This window comes from Protobothrops mucrosquamatus, unplaced genomic scaffold, assembly GCF_001527695.2.
Source record: "Protobothrops mucrosquamatus isolate PMUCROS unplaced genomic scaffold, P.Mucros_1.0 scaffold765, whole genome shotgun sequence".
NCBI lineage: Eukaryota > Metazoa > Chordata > Lepidosauria > Squamata > Viperidae > Protobothrops > Protobothrops mucrosquamatus.
This window is the reverse complement of record NW_015387033.1, coordinates 282092-298568: the sequence shown is the minus strand read 5'-3', so window position 1 is coordinate 298568 and position 16477 is coordinate 282092. Positions and strand designations below refer to the sequence as shown.

At 42.1% G+C, this 16477-nt stretch overlaps 1 protein-coding gene across 1 annotated transcript in view; it reads right to left on the bottom strand.

Annotated features, from left to right (window-relative positions):
• The window catches only part of GDPD5 (glycerophosphodiester phosphodiesterase domain containing 5), a 76474-nt gene that overhangs the window by 30816 nt on the left and 29181 nt on the right, over positions 1 to 16477 (bottom strand). Inside the window, exons 3-8 of the mRNA XM_029284614.1 lie at positions 14582 to 14675; positions 13268 to 13327; positions 11934 to 12032; positions 9075 to 9168; positions 2989 to 3134; positions 756 to 838 (exon numbers count right to left, since the gene is read on the bottom strand). Of these exons, the coding sequence (XP_029140447.1) occupies positions 756 to 838; positions 2989 to 3134; positions 9075 to 9168; positions 11934 to 12032; positions 13268 to 13327; positions 14582 to 14675 (576 nt within the window). The remainder of the gene's footprint in view (positions 1 to 755; positions 839 to 2988; positions 3135 to 9074; positions 9169 to 11933; positions 12033 to 13267; positions 13328 to 14581; positions 14676 to 16477) is intronic.

Below are 16477 nucleotides of genomic sequence, written 5' to 3'. Positions count from 1 at the left end.
ATGGATCATCGCACAGTCAGCCAGATGTTCAGACTGGATTTGGCATTTTGTCTACCTATCGAGTCCTTACCAAGGACCTGGGATAGGCAGATGTGGATGTTTGATGGTATTACAGATCTCGTCGCAGGATGGAAGCAGTTCCTAGTAAGGCCGCCTTTTGCAATTGACTAATGGCGAATTTGTCAATGCCGATGATGGTATTCAAGTGGTGCTCAAGTTGTTTTGGAATTGCACCTAAGGCGCCTATTACTATTGGTACTACCCTTGCTTGCCTTTGCCACAGTCTTTCTATTTCTATTTGTAGGTCTTTGTATTTTGTTATCTTCTCCAGTTCTTTCTCGTCTATTCTGCTGTCTCCAGGCACTGCCACTATTATTATTATTATTATTATTATTATTATTATTATTATTATTATTATTATTATTATTATTATTATTATTATTATCTGATAAGATCCACTGTGAATCTCTGCTCTTGGGAGCTGAATGGCTGCACAGAACTAGGAATGTAAACCAGGGCAGGGAATTTGGAGACCAAAAACAGACAAAGCATCTTTCTCCAACCTTGGCAACTTGTGGACTTCAACTCCCAGAATTCCTCAGCCAGCCAGGCCACTTGGCAACTTTAAGACTTGTGGCTGGGGAATTCTGGGAGTTGAAGTCCACAAGTCTTAAAGTTGCCAAGTTTGGAGACACCCCCCCCACACACACACACAGAGACACCTGTTAACCTTGAGAACAAGCAGAGAGACTTGCCTTATCACCACATCTGCCTGCACACCGTAGACCTTTTCTTCCATTGCTTTCTGGAAGGACATCAATGTGTTTTCAGGTGCTAACTAGAGAAAAAAACAGAGAAAATAAATTATATTTACTTTTAATCTGGTTGCAATATGTGTGTGTATGTGTTTACACATACATACACGCACACACCGGAATGGATACCTACCTACCTACCTACCATAGTAAGAAAAAAAATATTAGGATTTTTTTTCACTGCCAAAATGAAAAAAATAAAATAAAAATAAAAGGTATGTCCTAAATTTGGAACGATTACCGTCAATTAAACGCAGGCTGAGCATCGCACTAATTTTCCTTTACCCTAAGCAGCAAAAATGCCCTTTAAAAAAAAATCCATTAAAAGGATTTTGGATGAAATGAACTGGGGGAAAAGTCAAGATTAGCATCATTTAATTGGAAACTCCAACAGAAGGAGCTGAGTTGTAAACCGGGGAGACGAAAGGAGGGTAGTTTCTGGCCCTCTGATCATCTCCTAGTCCCTTTTCATTTCTCAAAGTGTCCATTGTGCCATTACACCTAGTCCTCCACTTACAACAGTTCATTTAGTGACCGTTTGAAGTTACAACGGCACTGAAAAAAGTGACTTACGATGGTTTTCCACTTATCTATCTGTTTATCTGTCTGTCGGCTTATCATCTCTATCTATGCCCTTTGGGTCAGCACACACTCCAACCAATCAAGTGTGTGTGTGTGTGTGTGTGTGTGTGTGTGTGTGTTCTGGTTGACTGCCAGAACTTGCACAACCTCACTGCTCCAGTTCCTCAATTTCAATATCTTAACCAGCTTGCATGTCATTGCCTTATTCAACGGCACCAAAACGAGTCGGAATGTTTTGACTTTTTCTTTTCCCCTTTACACTTTTTCCTCTTCCCCTTTTTAGCCATTATTTTCCATTTTTCTTTGTATTTTATATTTTGATAAAGTAACATGAAAATATTAATTTATTATCAATATTAAAGCACACTATACTTTATTAATATTAATACTAATACCAATACTGTATAGTATAGTATAGTGGTAATAGCAGTGGTGGGATTCAAATAGGTGAACAACCGGTTCTCTGTGTGGATGCCGCTTCCAGAAGTCCATTCGGGGACTGGGCAACAAAAAATTAGCTACCGGTTCTGCCGAAATAGTGCAAACTGGCTGAATCCCACCACTGGGTAATAGTATAGTATAGTATATTATATAACATAATAGCATAGTATATGATAGTATATAATAGTATGGTATAGTATAGTATATGATAGTATATAATAGTATATACTAATATAGTATATGATAGTATAGTATAGTATATGATAGTATATAATAGTATAGTATATGATAGTATAGTATATGATAGTATATAATAGTATAGTGTGATAGTATAGTATAGTAATAATATATAATAGTATATACTAATATAGTATATGATAGTATAGTATAGTATATGATAGTATATATTAGTATATATGTATGATAGTATATAATAGTATAGTATATAATATGATAGTATATAATAGTATAGTATATAATATGATAGTATATAATAGTATAGTATGTGATAGTATAGTATAGTAATAGTATATGATAGTATATACTAATATAGTATATAATAATATAGTATATGATAGCATATACTAGTTTAGTATATGATAGTATAGTATATGATAGTATATACTAATATAGTATATAATAGTATAGTATATGATAGTATATAATAGTATACACTAGTTTAGTATATGATAGTATAGTATATGATAGTATATACTAGTATAGTATATGATAGTATAGTATATGATAGTATATAATAGTATACACTAGTATAGTATATGATAGTATATAATAGTATAGTACATGATAGTATAGTATATGATAGCATATAATAGTATATATTAGTATAGTATATAATAATATAGTATATGATAGCATATATAATAGTATATAATAGTATTATATAGTTACTATACTATTATATACTATTATATATACTATCATATACTATACTATACGATAGTTTATAATAGTATAGTATATGATAGTATATAATAGTATAGTATATAATATAATAGTATATACTATAACATAATAGTATATAATTACATTAACATGTAACAATATGTGGCCAAACAGGGTGTTCCATAATCTGTGCTTAAAGCTGGGCTGTGTGTGTGTGTGTGAAGGGAATGAAACGAGGCCTACCTACCATGGGGGCTCCCCGGTGGCCAAGGAGGGCCGGTCTGGGCCCCAGGTCCTTCCTTTCCATGATGCAAGGGGAGGAGATGGTGAGGGGCACCAGGTACAGCCCAAGGACCACGGCAAAGTAGGTCCCAAACATCAGCAGCTGTGAAGCTGGAGGAAGAAACAGAGAGAAGACCTCAATCCATCAGAACAGAGCGACGTCGTCAGCGCGAGCAGCAAACCCCACATCCACTAGCATTGATGACGTTGCTTAGTCTGGAAGCAAAAAGCCTACAAGCACACCAGCAACCTCAGAGATCACCTAGGCCTCGACCTTCTGGGTTCTGCAATTATGCCAAAGGCACAGAAGTCATCCCTAATTCGTGCTTTACTATTATTATTATTTTTACTTTTGTCGCTGTAGTTGTAGAGTTGCATCGCTCCCTCAATCTTTTCCTTGAAACCTGCTAGACTTTTTGCAAACATTAGGCTTGCTAATGCATTTATTAAAAAACAACAAAATTCACACACAAACACTTCGTTCCTGCTCCAGTCCTGACTGGCTGAATTAGTATTAAAGGGAATTTACGCTGCCAGCAACTAGCCTGGGGCAGCCAAGGGTGCTTACGACGGCGAGACTCAATATGGAAAAGCGAAGTGCTGGATCTGCTGGTTTTCAATTTGCTGAATGTTGAACAGCCTGTCTCTTTCTTCCCTATTCTTTTTTTTATATATAACAAGTTTTTATTGGTTTTTCCAGTTTTCCATTTAAGTATTTAGAAAGCAGCGTGGTGATTGGGTAGTCAATCGTACAATAACAAAATCTTTAGTACATATCTCAGGTTACATCATCAAAAGATTCCTTCTTTACTTCCCTTAACATTGGCTATATCATATTTAAGCTAGTAAATTTGTAATTATAACAATCTCAAGTTAAAACATTTATCAATATATTTATGCTTATACATATCCATGTCCTGTATTTAAATTTTACCCAATTTTTAATTTGTAATTACAGTCTTCCAATTTAACCTTTAATATCCATAGTCTTTAAATTTCGGGTAACCCAAATTTCCTTTATTTGACGGCGTAAAAATTATAATATCTAAAATACACCTCTTACTTACTTAGATAAGCAACAGATGGAAACTAATCAAGGAGAGAAGCAACCTAGAACTAAGGAGAAACTTCCTGACAGTGAGAACAATTAACCAGTGGAACCACCTGCCTCCAGAAGCTGCGAATGCTCCAACACTGGAAGTTTTTAAGAAGAGACTGGACAGCCATTTGTCTGAAACGATATAGGGTTTCCTGCCTGAGCAGGGGGTTGGACTAGATGACCTCCAAGGTCCCTTCCAACTTTATTATTATTATTATTATTATTATTATTATTATTATTATTATTATTATTATTATTATTATTATTATTATTATTATTATTATTATTATTTTATTTCATAGACATTTTCTATTTCTCATCCTAGAACATCACCTCTTACTAACGGAGTATCCTTTATTGTCTCAAATCCATCGTCTATGTCAGGGCTTTTCAACCAGTGGTACGGGTACCACCTGTGGTACATTGGCACCTGGCAGGTGGTACGCGACCTAGAAAAGTGGTAGCAGGGGAATGAGCTGAACCGGTGGCAGCACCGCACAAGCCTGAGCGAGAGACGGCTGGAGCTGCAGGGCTGTCACGGCTCAGCGGAAGTGCCAGGATCAGCACCAGGCTCCAGCTGGAACTTGGCGCTGATCCTGGCGCTTCTGCTGAGCCCAGAAGAAGCACCGATCAGCTGGAATGTTGCAGCCTCTCCAGGGTCTTGTGATTTACATTCAGATGCTTGGCAACTGATTCGTATTTATGACGGTCACAGTGTCCCAGGGTCATGTGAAGGGACCAAAACCTGCTGCAACCACCCAGCAGACGGGGGGAATAAAAACCAAAGACGATTAAAGACGAATGATAAGATAGAAATGTATGTTATTTTAGAATAGATAATGTATATAAAATTTAATGTATATGTAGAGATAATGAATTGATTGTTAAATATGATATAATCTGATAAGAATGTATATACTGGAATGTCACGTCAAATCCAATGTTTGTTTGTTTTTTTTAATTGTTTTATAAATAAAAAGTTTTTTTTTAAAAAAAAAAAACCAAACACCCCCCCACCCCACCCCCGCTGCCAATCCTCAACAGAAATGCTCACAACAATGGAAACCTCGGACAGGAGGAAGAGCGCGGCCGGGTGGGCAGGCAGGTGTCTTGCTCAGCTGTGGCTTGGGGGGCACTTTTTTCAGTGCCATTGTAACTTCGAACAGTCACTAAGCGAACTGTTGTAAGTCGAGGACTACCTGTACTTTTATCACTTTTTTGGGGGGGGTCATCAATTTTCTGACATCTTGCTAGGCGACTGGTGGTACTCGGATATTGCCATATCCTAAGAGTGGTACAATGGGTGAAAAGGTCGAAAAGCCCTGGTCTATGTTATCTGGGCTAAACAATAATCCAGAGCTTTCTTCCCTATCCTTGTCTCCACCACACATTTCATCCTTCCCAACTTTATCCGATCTCGATGTGCTGCTTGCCCAACATTTTTTTCAAATATCCAAACTGCAGCTGAAGTTACGATCTGCAGGATATATAATTCCCCAGAAGGGCATCAGAGCGTTGTACGAAAGGAGAAAACTTAATAAGGCAATAAGCAAAGCAATATCCTCTCCGGCTTACTGACAACCAGAAGAAAAAGCAAAGAAAACAAGAAAAGCAGAAATTGAAAATCTGCAATTCTGTTTTGTAATATACAGTAGGTACCGGGCTTCAGATTGTTCCGTTTGAAAGTTTAGGATTTAATCAGGCGCAGATTTCGGTCCGCATGTCAATCTCAGTTTTTGTTTTGTTTTTTTAAAAAAGGAAAAAACCTCCAAAGATTTCTAGGCACAAAGATATACAGGTAGTCCTCAGCTTATGACCACAATTGAGCCCAAAATTTCTGTTGCTAAGTGAGAATTTTTGTTCAGTGAGTTTTGCCCCGTTTTACGACTTTTTTCGCTGCATCTGTTAAGCCAATCACTGCAGTTCTTCACTTAGTAACACCATTGTTAAGTGAATCTGGCTTCCCCCCATTGACTTAATAATAATAATAATAATAATAATAATAATAATAATAACAACAACAACAACAACAATAATAATATAAAGTTGGAAGGGACCTTGGAGGTCATCTAGTCCAACCCCCTGCCCTGCTTTGCTTGCCCTTTGCTTGCCAGAAGGTCGCAAAAGATGAACACATGACCCCAGGACAGATCAACCATCATAAATGTGAGACAGTTCTCAAGCCTCTGAATGTAAATCACGTGACCACGGGGGGGATGCTGCAACGGTCGTAAGTGTGAAAAACGGTCGTAAGTCACTTTTTTCATTGCCGTTGTAACTTCGAACGGTCACTAAATGCACCGTTGTAAGTTGAGGACTATCATTAGATTGTCCTTGATTTACGACTGTAAGAGAGCCCAGAATTTCTGTCATTCTGTCAGGATGGGCGTAAGTTGAAGACATCCATATGACTGACCCCATTTTAGAACATTTTTTTGTGGCGGATGTAAAGCGGACACTGCGGTCGCTAAGCGAATGCTGCGATCTTTCAGCAAACCCATCGTCTGCAATGGGTGTGTTTGGCCTGAAGACAAAATTAAACATCATTTCTCCCACACACACACACACACAAAAAGTCAAAAATTGGAGCCACGGGACCGAAGAATGCTGCAAACTGGCATAAAAATGAGTCGGTTGCCAAGCCCCCCAAAAGCGACTGCGTGATCGTGGAGGGAGGGGTAGCCGTTGGAACTTCGAGTCTGGGGTCCAACTACCTTTTGGGGTTCCTTTGGAACTCTCAACAGTCACTAAGTGACTGGTCGTAAGTTGAGGACCAAGGTAGATCCAACTTTACATGCAGCTGTGCTTGTTTCAGGGAGGGAAACAGAGATGATGCAATAATAATAATAATAATAATAATAATAATAATAATAATAATAATAATAATAATAATAAAGTTGGAAGGGACCTTGGAAGTCATCTAGTCCAGCCCCCTGCTCATGCAGGAAACCCTATACCATTTCAGACAAATGGCTGTCCAGTCTCTTCTTAAAAACTTCCAGTGTTGGAGCATTCACCGCTTCTGGAGGCAGGTAGTTCCACTGGTTAATTGTTCCAACTGTCAGGAAGTTTCTCCTCAGTTCTAGGTTGCTTCTCTCCTTGATAATGTCGGAAGGGACCTTGGAGGTCATCTAGTTGCTTCATTTACATAATGACACCATGCCCACAATATCACTGTGGCTTCTACAGCATGCCAATGTCTTTACCATGATGAACGTTAAGAAAATATGCTGCAGGATATTAATTCCACCCTATTTTATTTTATTTATATCCTGCCTTTATTATTCTTTACAAATAATTCAAGGCAGTGAACATATCCAACACAACTTCCTCTTCCTATTTTTCCGACAGCAACAACAACAACGTGCGCTGAGCCGGCTTTCATGCCTAAGGCGGGACTAGAACTCACTATCTCCTGGTGATTGGCCCAAAGTCACCCAGCTGCTTTCATGCCTAAGGCGGGACTAGAACTCATTCTCTCCTGGTGATTGGCCCAAAGTCACCCAGCCGTCTGGATACAGATAACCCACTTGGTGCACCGGTTTCACCAAGGGGCACTTAAGAAACCACACTGGCCAGCTTTCCATAAGACACTAAACAATAATTTGAGATTTACAAGCTACGAAGACTTGGCCAAGACGTTAATCCAAAATCAAAGCAATCCTGCTTTAGCCAAATGTAAAGTTTAAGTCATACTTTTCAACCCAAATCCCTAAATCCTTATTTTCCTTCTCCTAAAGCAGTGGTTCTTAATCTGAGGTCCGTGGACCCCTGGGAGGGGGGGAGCATGATATTGTCACAGGGATGGGTGAAAGCTGGAAGAAATGTTATGATTTAAATCTTGAGTTAAGTCTTCAGGGCCTGGGGCCACAAAAGATATTTAAAGCGGGTCCGTGAATCAATTCACCACGGACAATAGAACAGTTAATCAGTGGAACCATCTGCCTCCAGAAGTTGTGAATGCTCCAATACTGTAGGTTTTTAAGAAGAGACTGGATAGCCACTTGTCTGAAATGGTCTAGGGCAGGGGTCTTCAAACTTGGCCCTTTTATGACTCAGGGACTTCAACTCCCAGAATTCCTGAGCCAGCTTGGGGGAAATAAGGCCCTTTCATGACTCATGGACTTCAACTCCCAGAATTCCTCAGCCAGCATGGGGGAACTAAGGCCCCTTCATGACTTGTGGACTTCAACTCCCAGAATTCCTGAGCCAGCATGGCAGAACTAAGGCCCCTTCATGATTTGTGGACTGCAACTCCCAGAATTCTGGGAGGGCCAAGTTTGAAGACCCCTGGTATAGGGTTTCCTACCTGAGCAGGAGGTTGGACTAGAAGATCTCCAAGGTCCTTTCCAACTTTTATTATTTTATTTTTTTTATTTTTATTTTTATTTTTTATTATTATTATTATTATTATTATTATTATTATTATTATTATTATTATTATTATTATTATTATTATTAATCATCGCAGAGTCAGCCAGATGTTCAGACTGGATTTGGCATTTTGTCTACCTATCAAGTCCTTACCCAGGACCTGGGATAGGCAGATGTGGACGTTTGATGGTATTACAGATATCGTCGCAGGATGGAAGCGGTTCCTAGTAAGGCTACATTATTACTACTACTACTACTACTACTACTACTACTACTACTACTACTACTACTACTACTACTATTATTACTATTATTATTAAATGTTGAGAACCACTGTCCCAGAGCATTATGCCTGCATCGTGACAATAATATTCACCAAAAATTGCTCAGGCTCTCCAAAGTCTGGTTAATCCTCCCAACACAAGCTCCATTCTTATGTGTGAGACACCACAACACCCCTACAAAAGAGGTAGAGTTTGCACTGTGACGGTGCGATCCTCGTTTTGCAATTTGTCTGTCCTCTCCCTTCCTTGTCATTCCATTTTTTTCCAGCTGAACGGGAACCCAGATCTACTCACCGGCTCTTTCGGCTTTTGCAAATTGCCCGGAGACCAACCAAGACAGGGCCGTGACAGCCACAAGGGCTCCTAGGTGTAAAAAAGGAGCAGTTGCCTAGAGTGGGGAGAGAAATTATTTGCAAAGAATTAGTAAGCAAATGTTGTTTCTCGGACAGCTAACGGTAGTCAGAGGAAGAGGAGAGGGGAATTAAGGCAGAAAAGCAGAATTTGCATGGATCCAAAACGCAGTTCCACGAAGCTGCAGAGAAATTAAATTAAATTTTCAACTGTTGGCCCTTCCTTTTACAGGTAAGTCCTCAGTTCATGACCACAACTGAGCCTAAAATTTCTGTGACTGAGACATTTGCTAAATGAATTTTGCCCAGTTTTACGATCTTGCTTGCCACCGTTGTTAAATGAAGTACTGCAGTCATTAAGTTAATCACACTGTGGTTAAGTGAATCGGGCTTCCCCATTTACATCACTTGTCAGGAGGTCACAAAAGGGGATCACGTGACTCCCAGATGCTGCAACCGTCATAAATACGAACCAGTTGCCAAGGGTCTGAATTTTGATCATGTGACCATGGGGAGGCTCCAACGGTCGTAAGTGTGAAAAAGGTCATATTACCTCAGGACACTGCGACCGTCATAAATACGAGTCAGATGCCAAGTATCTGAAGTTTGATCACGTGACCATGGGGATGCTGCAACGGTTGTAAGTGTGAAAAATGGTCATAAGTCACTTTTTCCTGTGCCGTTGTAACTTTGAATGGTCACTAAATGAACGGTTATAAGTCGAGGACTTCTTGTACTCTGTTTTCGGCCCTCCAGACTAGGAATCTGATGCCACGTAGATCAATAACACTTTTACTGTAAAGTTATACAGGTAGTCCTCGACTTATGTCCTGATGGTTATTAAATGGGTGATCATGTGACTGTGCTCAGTTTTTACAACCCTGTCTGAGACCATTGTTAAGCAACCATTGAGGTTGTTAAGCAAACTTGTTTCAGTCAATGGGCATCCTTGGCCAGAAATCAGAAATAAACACTGATTTCTGGCCCAAAAAAAATGCTGAAGATCAGTCATGTGACACAGTGATAATGTTATACAGGCAGTCCATGATTTATGACAGTAATTGAGCCCAGAATTAGTCATAAATGATAGTGGTCATTAAGTGACCCAGGACCGACAACACGGGACCGAGTGTGTTTTATGATCTTTGTTGGAGCGGTTGTTAAGCAAATGGTGCAGTCATTAATCAAAAACCATGGTCGTTAAACGTGGTCATTAAACGAACCCATTTTTGCAGGAAACCTCTTCCTCAATACATATAAAAAAATCCCAGTTTTTGATACGGTTATCTTTGACATTCTTTCTTTCCTGTCCCTAGACCAGGGGTAGGCAACCTTGGCTCTTTTATGACTCGTGGACTTCAACTCCCAGAATTCCTGAGCCAGCCATGCTGAGGGGAAAGGGAGAGGTTTCCAAGCTGAGCCATGCTGGCTCAGGAATTCTGGGAGTTGAAGTCCACCAGTCATGAAGGGGCCATAGTTCCCTCATGCTGGCTCAGGAATTCTGGGAGTTGAAGTCCAAGAGTCATGAAGGGGTATAGTTCCCCCATGCTGGCTGAGGAATTCTGGGACATGAAGTCCACAAGTCATGAAGGGACCATAGTTCCCCCATGCTGGCTCAGGAATTCTGGGAGTTGAAGTCCACGAGTCATGAAGGGGTATAGTTCCCCCATGCTGGCTGAGGAATTCTGGGAGTTGAAGTCTACAAATCATGAAGGGGCGATAGTTTCCCCCATGCTGGCTCAGGAATTCTGGGAGTTGAAGTCCACAAGTCATAAAAGTGCCAAGGTTGCCTACCCCTGCCCTAGATACGAGGAAAAAACAGAACATAAAAGATACAGGTTTGTTCAGTGACCATTCAAAGTTACAACGGGACTGGAAAAATGTGATTTATGACCGTTTTTCACACATATGATGGTTGCAGGATCCCCTAGAGCAGTGGTTCTCAACCTTTTTAATGCCGCGACCCCAACCGGTCGTAAGTCAAGGACTAAACTGGTCGTAAGTCGAGGACTAAACCGGTCGTACGTCGAGGACTAAACCGGTTGTAAGTCGAGGACTACCCAACCGGTCGTAAGTCGAGGACTTTCCCTGCCCGGGAGCTCTGCGCATGCGTGGTTCCGCCCCCTGCGCCGGCCGAGGCGTAGCTGGCAAGTGGCAGAGACGGAGCAGGCCGACCACCAGCTGGCCCAGCCCAAGGGAGGTAAGGCACCCGCCAGAAAAGGGGGGAAAAATGGCAGACAAAAAATGGCGGACAGCCTTGCTTGGCGACCCCCGTGAAATGGTCGATCGACCCCAAATGGGGTCCTGATCCACAGGTTGAGAACCACTGCCCTAGAGTCACGTGATCAAAATTCAGAGGCTTGGCAACTGGTTCATATTTACGACAGTCACAGCGTCCCCACGGGGTCACTGTGATCCCCTTTTGCGACCTTCTGACAAGCAAAGTCAATGGGGAAGCCAGATTCACTTAACAACCGTGTTACTCACATAACGACTGCAGTGATTTGCTTAACAACTGCGGCATGAAAGATCGTAAAATGGGGCAAAGCTCACTTCACAAACGTCTCACTTAACGACAGAAATTTTGGTCGTAAGTCAAGGACTACCTGTAGCCATATCCAAAATGGGAAGATTGATTTTTAAGGAAAGTTGTGTGTGTGTGTTTTTTTAAAGGCTTGATGCAGACATCCAATTGCTGAACTGGGCAGTATCAAATTTAGGGCAAATAAACATATTGTTTGGCTCTGCAATCTTTGTGCGTTTGTGTGTGTATGTGTGTGTGAAATTAAGGGAAAACACTTACTTGCAACGATATCACCACCATATCCCATTCATCGTCCCACAACTGGGCTATACAACTCATTGTAACAACAGTCGAGATCAAGGTAGTGATTAACCCAATCTGAAATGCAAGCAAAGAGATTTTATTCTATTTGGTTACTAGTAATCATGGTTTGATCTTAGCTGGCTGCAATATGGAACATCTCAGCTTCACAGGACAGGCGAGGCCTGTCAAACAGAGGTTCCCAGGGGTCAGCGGGCCTATGTGTTTGGAAGCATGCACATTCTCACAAACACTTTAACACCTGTCATTTCAATATGGCCCCCTGGATCTATGAAAGCTTATGTTGAGATAGAGCGGTTTATCTTAAAGCCGCTATCAAAATCTTCCTGGGTTTGGTGGAAAAAATTTAGGGAAAGCCACAGCCAGGTTTCCACTTCTGGAACTTGATCCTTCAGCTGCGGGGAAGAGTAAGAGGAGGAGGAGGACAGAGGAGGAGGAGGAGGAGGAGGAGGACCTCCTCCTCCTCCTCCTCCTCCTCCTCCTCCTCCTCCTCTTTCCTCCTCCTCTTTCCTCTTCCTCTTTCCTCCTCTTTCCTCTTCTCCTTTCCTCTTCCTCTTCTTTCTTCCTCTTTCCTCTGTCCTCCTCCTTCATCTTTCTTCTTCTTTCTCCTCCTTCCTCCTTCCTCTTTCCTCTTCCTGAAAAGAAAGAGGAGAAAGGAGGAGGAGAAAGGAGAAGTAGAAAGGAGGAGGAGGAGGAGGAGGAGGAGAAAGGAGGAGGAGGAGGAAAAAGGAGAAGGAGGAGGAGAAAGGAGAAGTAGAAAGAAGAAGAAAGAGAGAAAGGAGGAGGAGAAAGGAGAAGTAGAAAGAAGAAGAAAGAGGAGAAAGGAGGAAGGAGAAAGGAGAAGGAGAAAAGAAAGAGGAGAAAGGAGGAGAAAGGAGAAGTAGAAAGGAGGAGGAGGAGGAGGAGGAGGAGAAAGGAGAAGGAGGAGGAGAAAGGAGAAGTAGAAAGGAGGAGGAGGAGGAGGAGGAGGAGAAAGGAGAAGGAGGAGGAGAAAGGAGAAGTAGAAAGAAGAAGAAAGAGAGAAAGGAGAAGTAGAAAGAAGAAGAAAGAGGAGAAAGGAGGAGAAAGGAGAAGTAGAAAGGAGAAGAAAGAGGAGAAAGGAGAAGAAGGAGGAGAAAGGAGGAGGAGAAAAGAGGAGGAGGAGGAGGAGGAGGAGGAGGAAAAAAACTGGTAAAGAACTCACTCTTTAGGAAAACGAGTTTTATGACCCACTTCCTCAGCCATTTTGTGAGTGTTCCCGAGACACACTCCCATATTACAATAGCTCTGTCACGGAACAAACCAAAGCCCACCTTATGGATCCAATGCAGGTTCATCTGTTGTCCTACAGCAATGTGACAAAGCGCTAAAATCTGAAAACAAAGGGGGGAAACAGACAGCAATTTATTAATTCATTCAGGGAGGCGCTTTTGCAACCACGAAGAACAAAAACTGAAGTCTTCTACAAGTCCAGCTCAGCTCCTGGTGCATGCAAGGAAACATCCCTATGGTTTTCTGGGCAAACACCTCAACCTGGCTTCTTCTGAGGTACAATTTCACCTTCCTAGTCTAACCTTCAGGGTTGGCATTTCCATCGCTCTCTCCTCCTTCCAGATCTGACTTAGATTTTGTAGAACAATCAAGATCAGGGGCCTTCCAACATGGCCCCTTTTATGACTTGTGGACTTCAACTCCCAGAATTCCTCAGCCAGGCCTTCCAACTTGGCCCTTTTATGACTTGTGGACTTCAACTCCCAGAATTCCTCAGCCAGGCCTTCCAACTTGGCCCTTTTATGACTTGTGGATTTCAACTCCCAGAATTCCTCAGCCAGGCCTTCCAACTTGGCCCTTTTATGACTTGTGGACTTCAACTCCCAGAATTCCTCAGCCAGGCACACGCCCTGAGTCCCATGAGGAGAAGGGCGGGGTACAAATTAAATTAATTAATTAATTAATTAATAAATAAAAGGGCCAAGTTGGAAGACCCCTGATCAAGATCAACTCCATTCTGACCTGCGTTACGGTCTTCCCTTAAGGAGGTCAATCTCTGTTTGTTTACGGGACGCTAAACTCAGGCGAGGTCGACAGAGATGGCTGAGTAAATCGGGGTTTCTCAACTTCACCCCCCTTTTCAGATGTGTGGACTTCAACTCCCAGAATTCCCTAGACGCATCCTTGCGGTCACGTGATCAAAATTCTGCCGCTTGGCAACTGGCACGCATTTATGACCGTTTTATTTATGATCGCTTTTTACAGGCCTTTTGACAAGCAAAGTCAATGGGGAAGCCGGATTCACTTAACGACCGAACGGCTGCATTGATTCACTTAACGTCTGTGGCCAGAAACATCCTAAAATGGGCAAAACTCGCTTAATACCTTAATAATGGAAATTTTTGGCCTCAGTTGTGATCGTAAGTCAAGAAAATAAAATCGAAGAAAATAAAATCGAAGAAAATAAAAACTAAAATAAAAATTGGATTTCTAATAAAATTAGAAATCCAATTTAAAAAAAAAAGTCTTCTGCAAGAACAAAGCTGCCCTATTTTATTCAGGAAAACGAAGGTCAGGCCATCTCTGCCATGTAACCTTTGACAAAATTCACCGGAGATCCTGGGTTCAAAACTTACCAATAAAGCTGTGATGTACGTGAAACCAGCGGCCGTCGTAACCAGTATAGGAATGGACCAATCACTCCAGTATCCCATTCTATTATATAAAAACCTGGAGAGGCAAAGGGAGGGAATACAAGAGAGAATTAAATGCAACCGCGTTAATGCCACGAAAGATATAGCCGAGGGGCATATATCATAGAATGACAGGATGAGAAGGATCCTTGGAGATCATCTAGTTCAACCCCCTGCCCACGATGAGAATTTTCCTACCTCCTACATCAGGAAGGGGGAATTATGGCTCTTTTATGACTTGTGGACTTCAACTCCCAGAATCCCTATGGGGCCATAGTTCCCCACCTCTGTCCTAGATAAAACCAGAGTTTCTCAACCTTGAGGTATGAACTTCAACTCCCAGAATTCCTGAGTCAGCATAGGGCCATAATTCCCCACCCTGTGTCCTAGATAAAACCAGCATTTCTCAACCTTGAGGTATGGACTTCAACTCCCAGAATTCCCCAGCCAGCATGTATCCTACTTGGAAAGAGCCATCTCTGATCTGTTAGCTCAGGGGTCTTCAAAATTGGCCCTTTTATGACTTGTGGACTTCAGCTCCCAGAATTCCTTGTGGACTTCAACTCCCAGAATTCCTCAGCTAGAACTGGAGGAGGAGGAAGAGGAGGAGGAGAAGGAGACTTCAACTCCCAGAATTCCTCAGCCAGAACTGGAGGAGGAGGAGAAAGGGTAGTTGAGACAGGAGGAAAAAGAGGAGGAGGAGGAGGAGAAGAAGAAAAAGAAGAAGAAGAAGAAGAAGAAGAAGAAGAAGAAGAGGAGGAGGAGGAGGAGGAGGAGGAGGAGGAGGAGGAGAAGAAGAAGAAGAGGAGGAGGAGGAGGAGGAGGAGGAGGAGGAGGAGGAGGAGGAGGAGAAGAAAAAGAAGAAGAAGAAGAAGAGGAGGAGGAGGAGGAGGAGGAGGAGGAGGAGGAGGAAGAAGAAGAAGTAGTAGTAGTAGTACTAGTAGTTGTTGTTGTTGGAAGGAACCTTGGAGATCATCCAGTCCATTACCAACTATTCCCCCCCCTCAGAAAAAAACCCGCAGTCCCAAAATGTTTATGTCAGTAGGCCAGCACAGGTAGTCCTTGACTTACGACCACCACTGTGCCCAAAATTTCCGTCGCTAAGCGAGACAGTTGTTAAATGAATTTTGCCCCATTTTGTGTCCATTCTTGCCCCCGTTGTTAAGTGAATCACTGCAGTTGTTAAGTTAGTAACATGGTTGTTAAGTGAATCTGGCTTCCCTCGTTGACTTTGCTTGTCAGAAGATGGCAAAAGGGACACTGCAACCGTCGTAAATATGAGGCAGTTGCCAAGTGACTAAATTTTGATTACGTGACTTGTGGGGACGGTTAAGTGTGAAAAGTATCTTAAACCACTTTTGTCAGTGCAGTTGTAATTTCAAATGGTCACTAAATGAATGGACTACCTATACTGGCATTTCTCGCTACGGATCCAAATTCTCTCTTCCTGGGACAGGGGTAGGCAACCTTGGCTCTTTTATGACTTGTGGACTTCAACTCCCAGAATTCCTGAGCCAGCATGGCTCAGCTTGGAAACCTCTCCCTTTCCCCTCAGCATGGCTGGCTCAGGAATTCTGGGAGTTGAAGTCCCCACATCATAAAGGGGCCTTAGTTTCCCCCATATTGGCTCAGGAATTCTGGGAGTTGAAGTCCACAAGTCATGAAGGGGCCATAGTTCCCCCGTGCTGGCTGAGGAATTCTGGGAGTTGAAGTCCCCGAGTCATGAAGGGGCCATAGTTCCCCCGTGCTGGCTGAGGAATTCTGGGAGTTGAAGTCCACAAGTCATGAAGGGGCCATAGTTCCCCCGTGCTGGCTGAGGAATTCTGGGAGTTGAAGTCC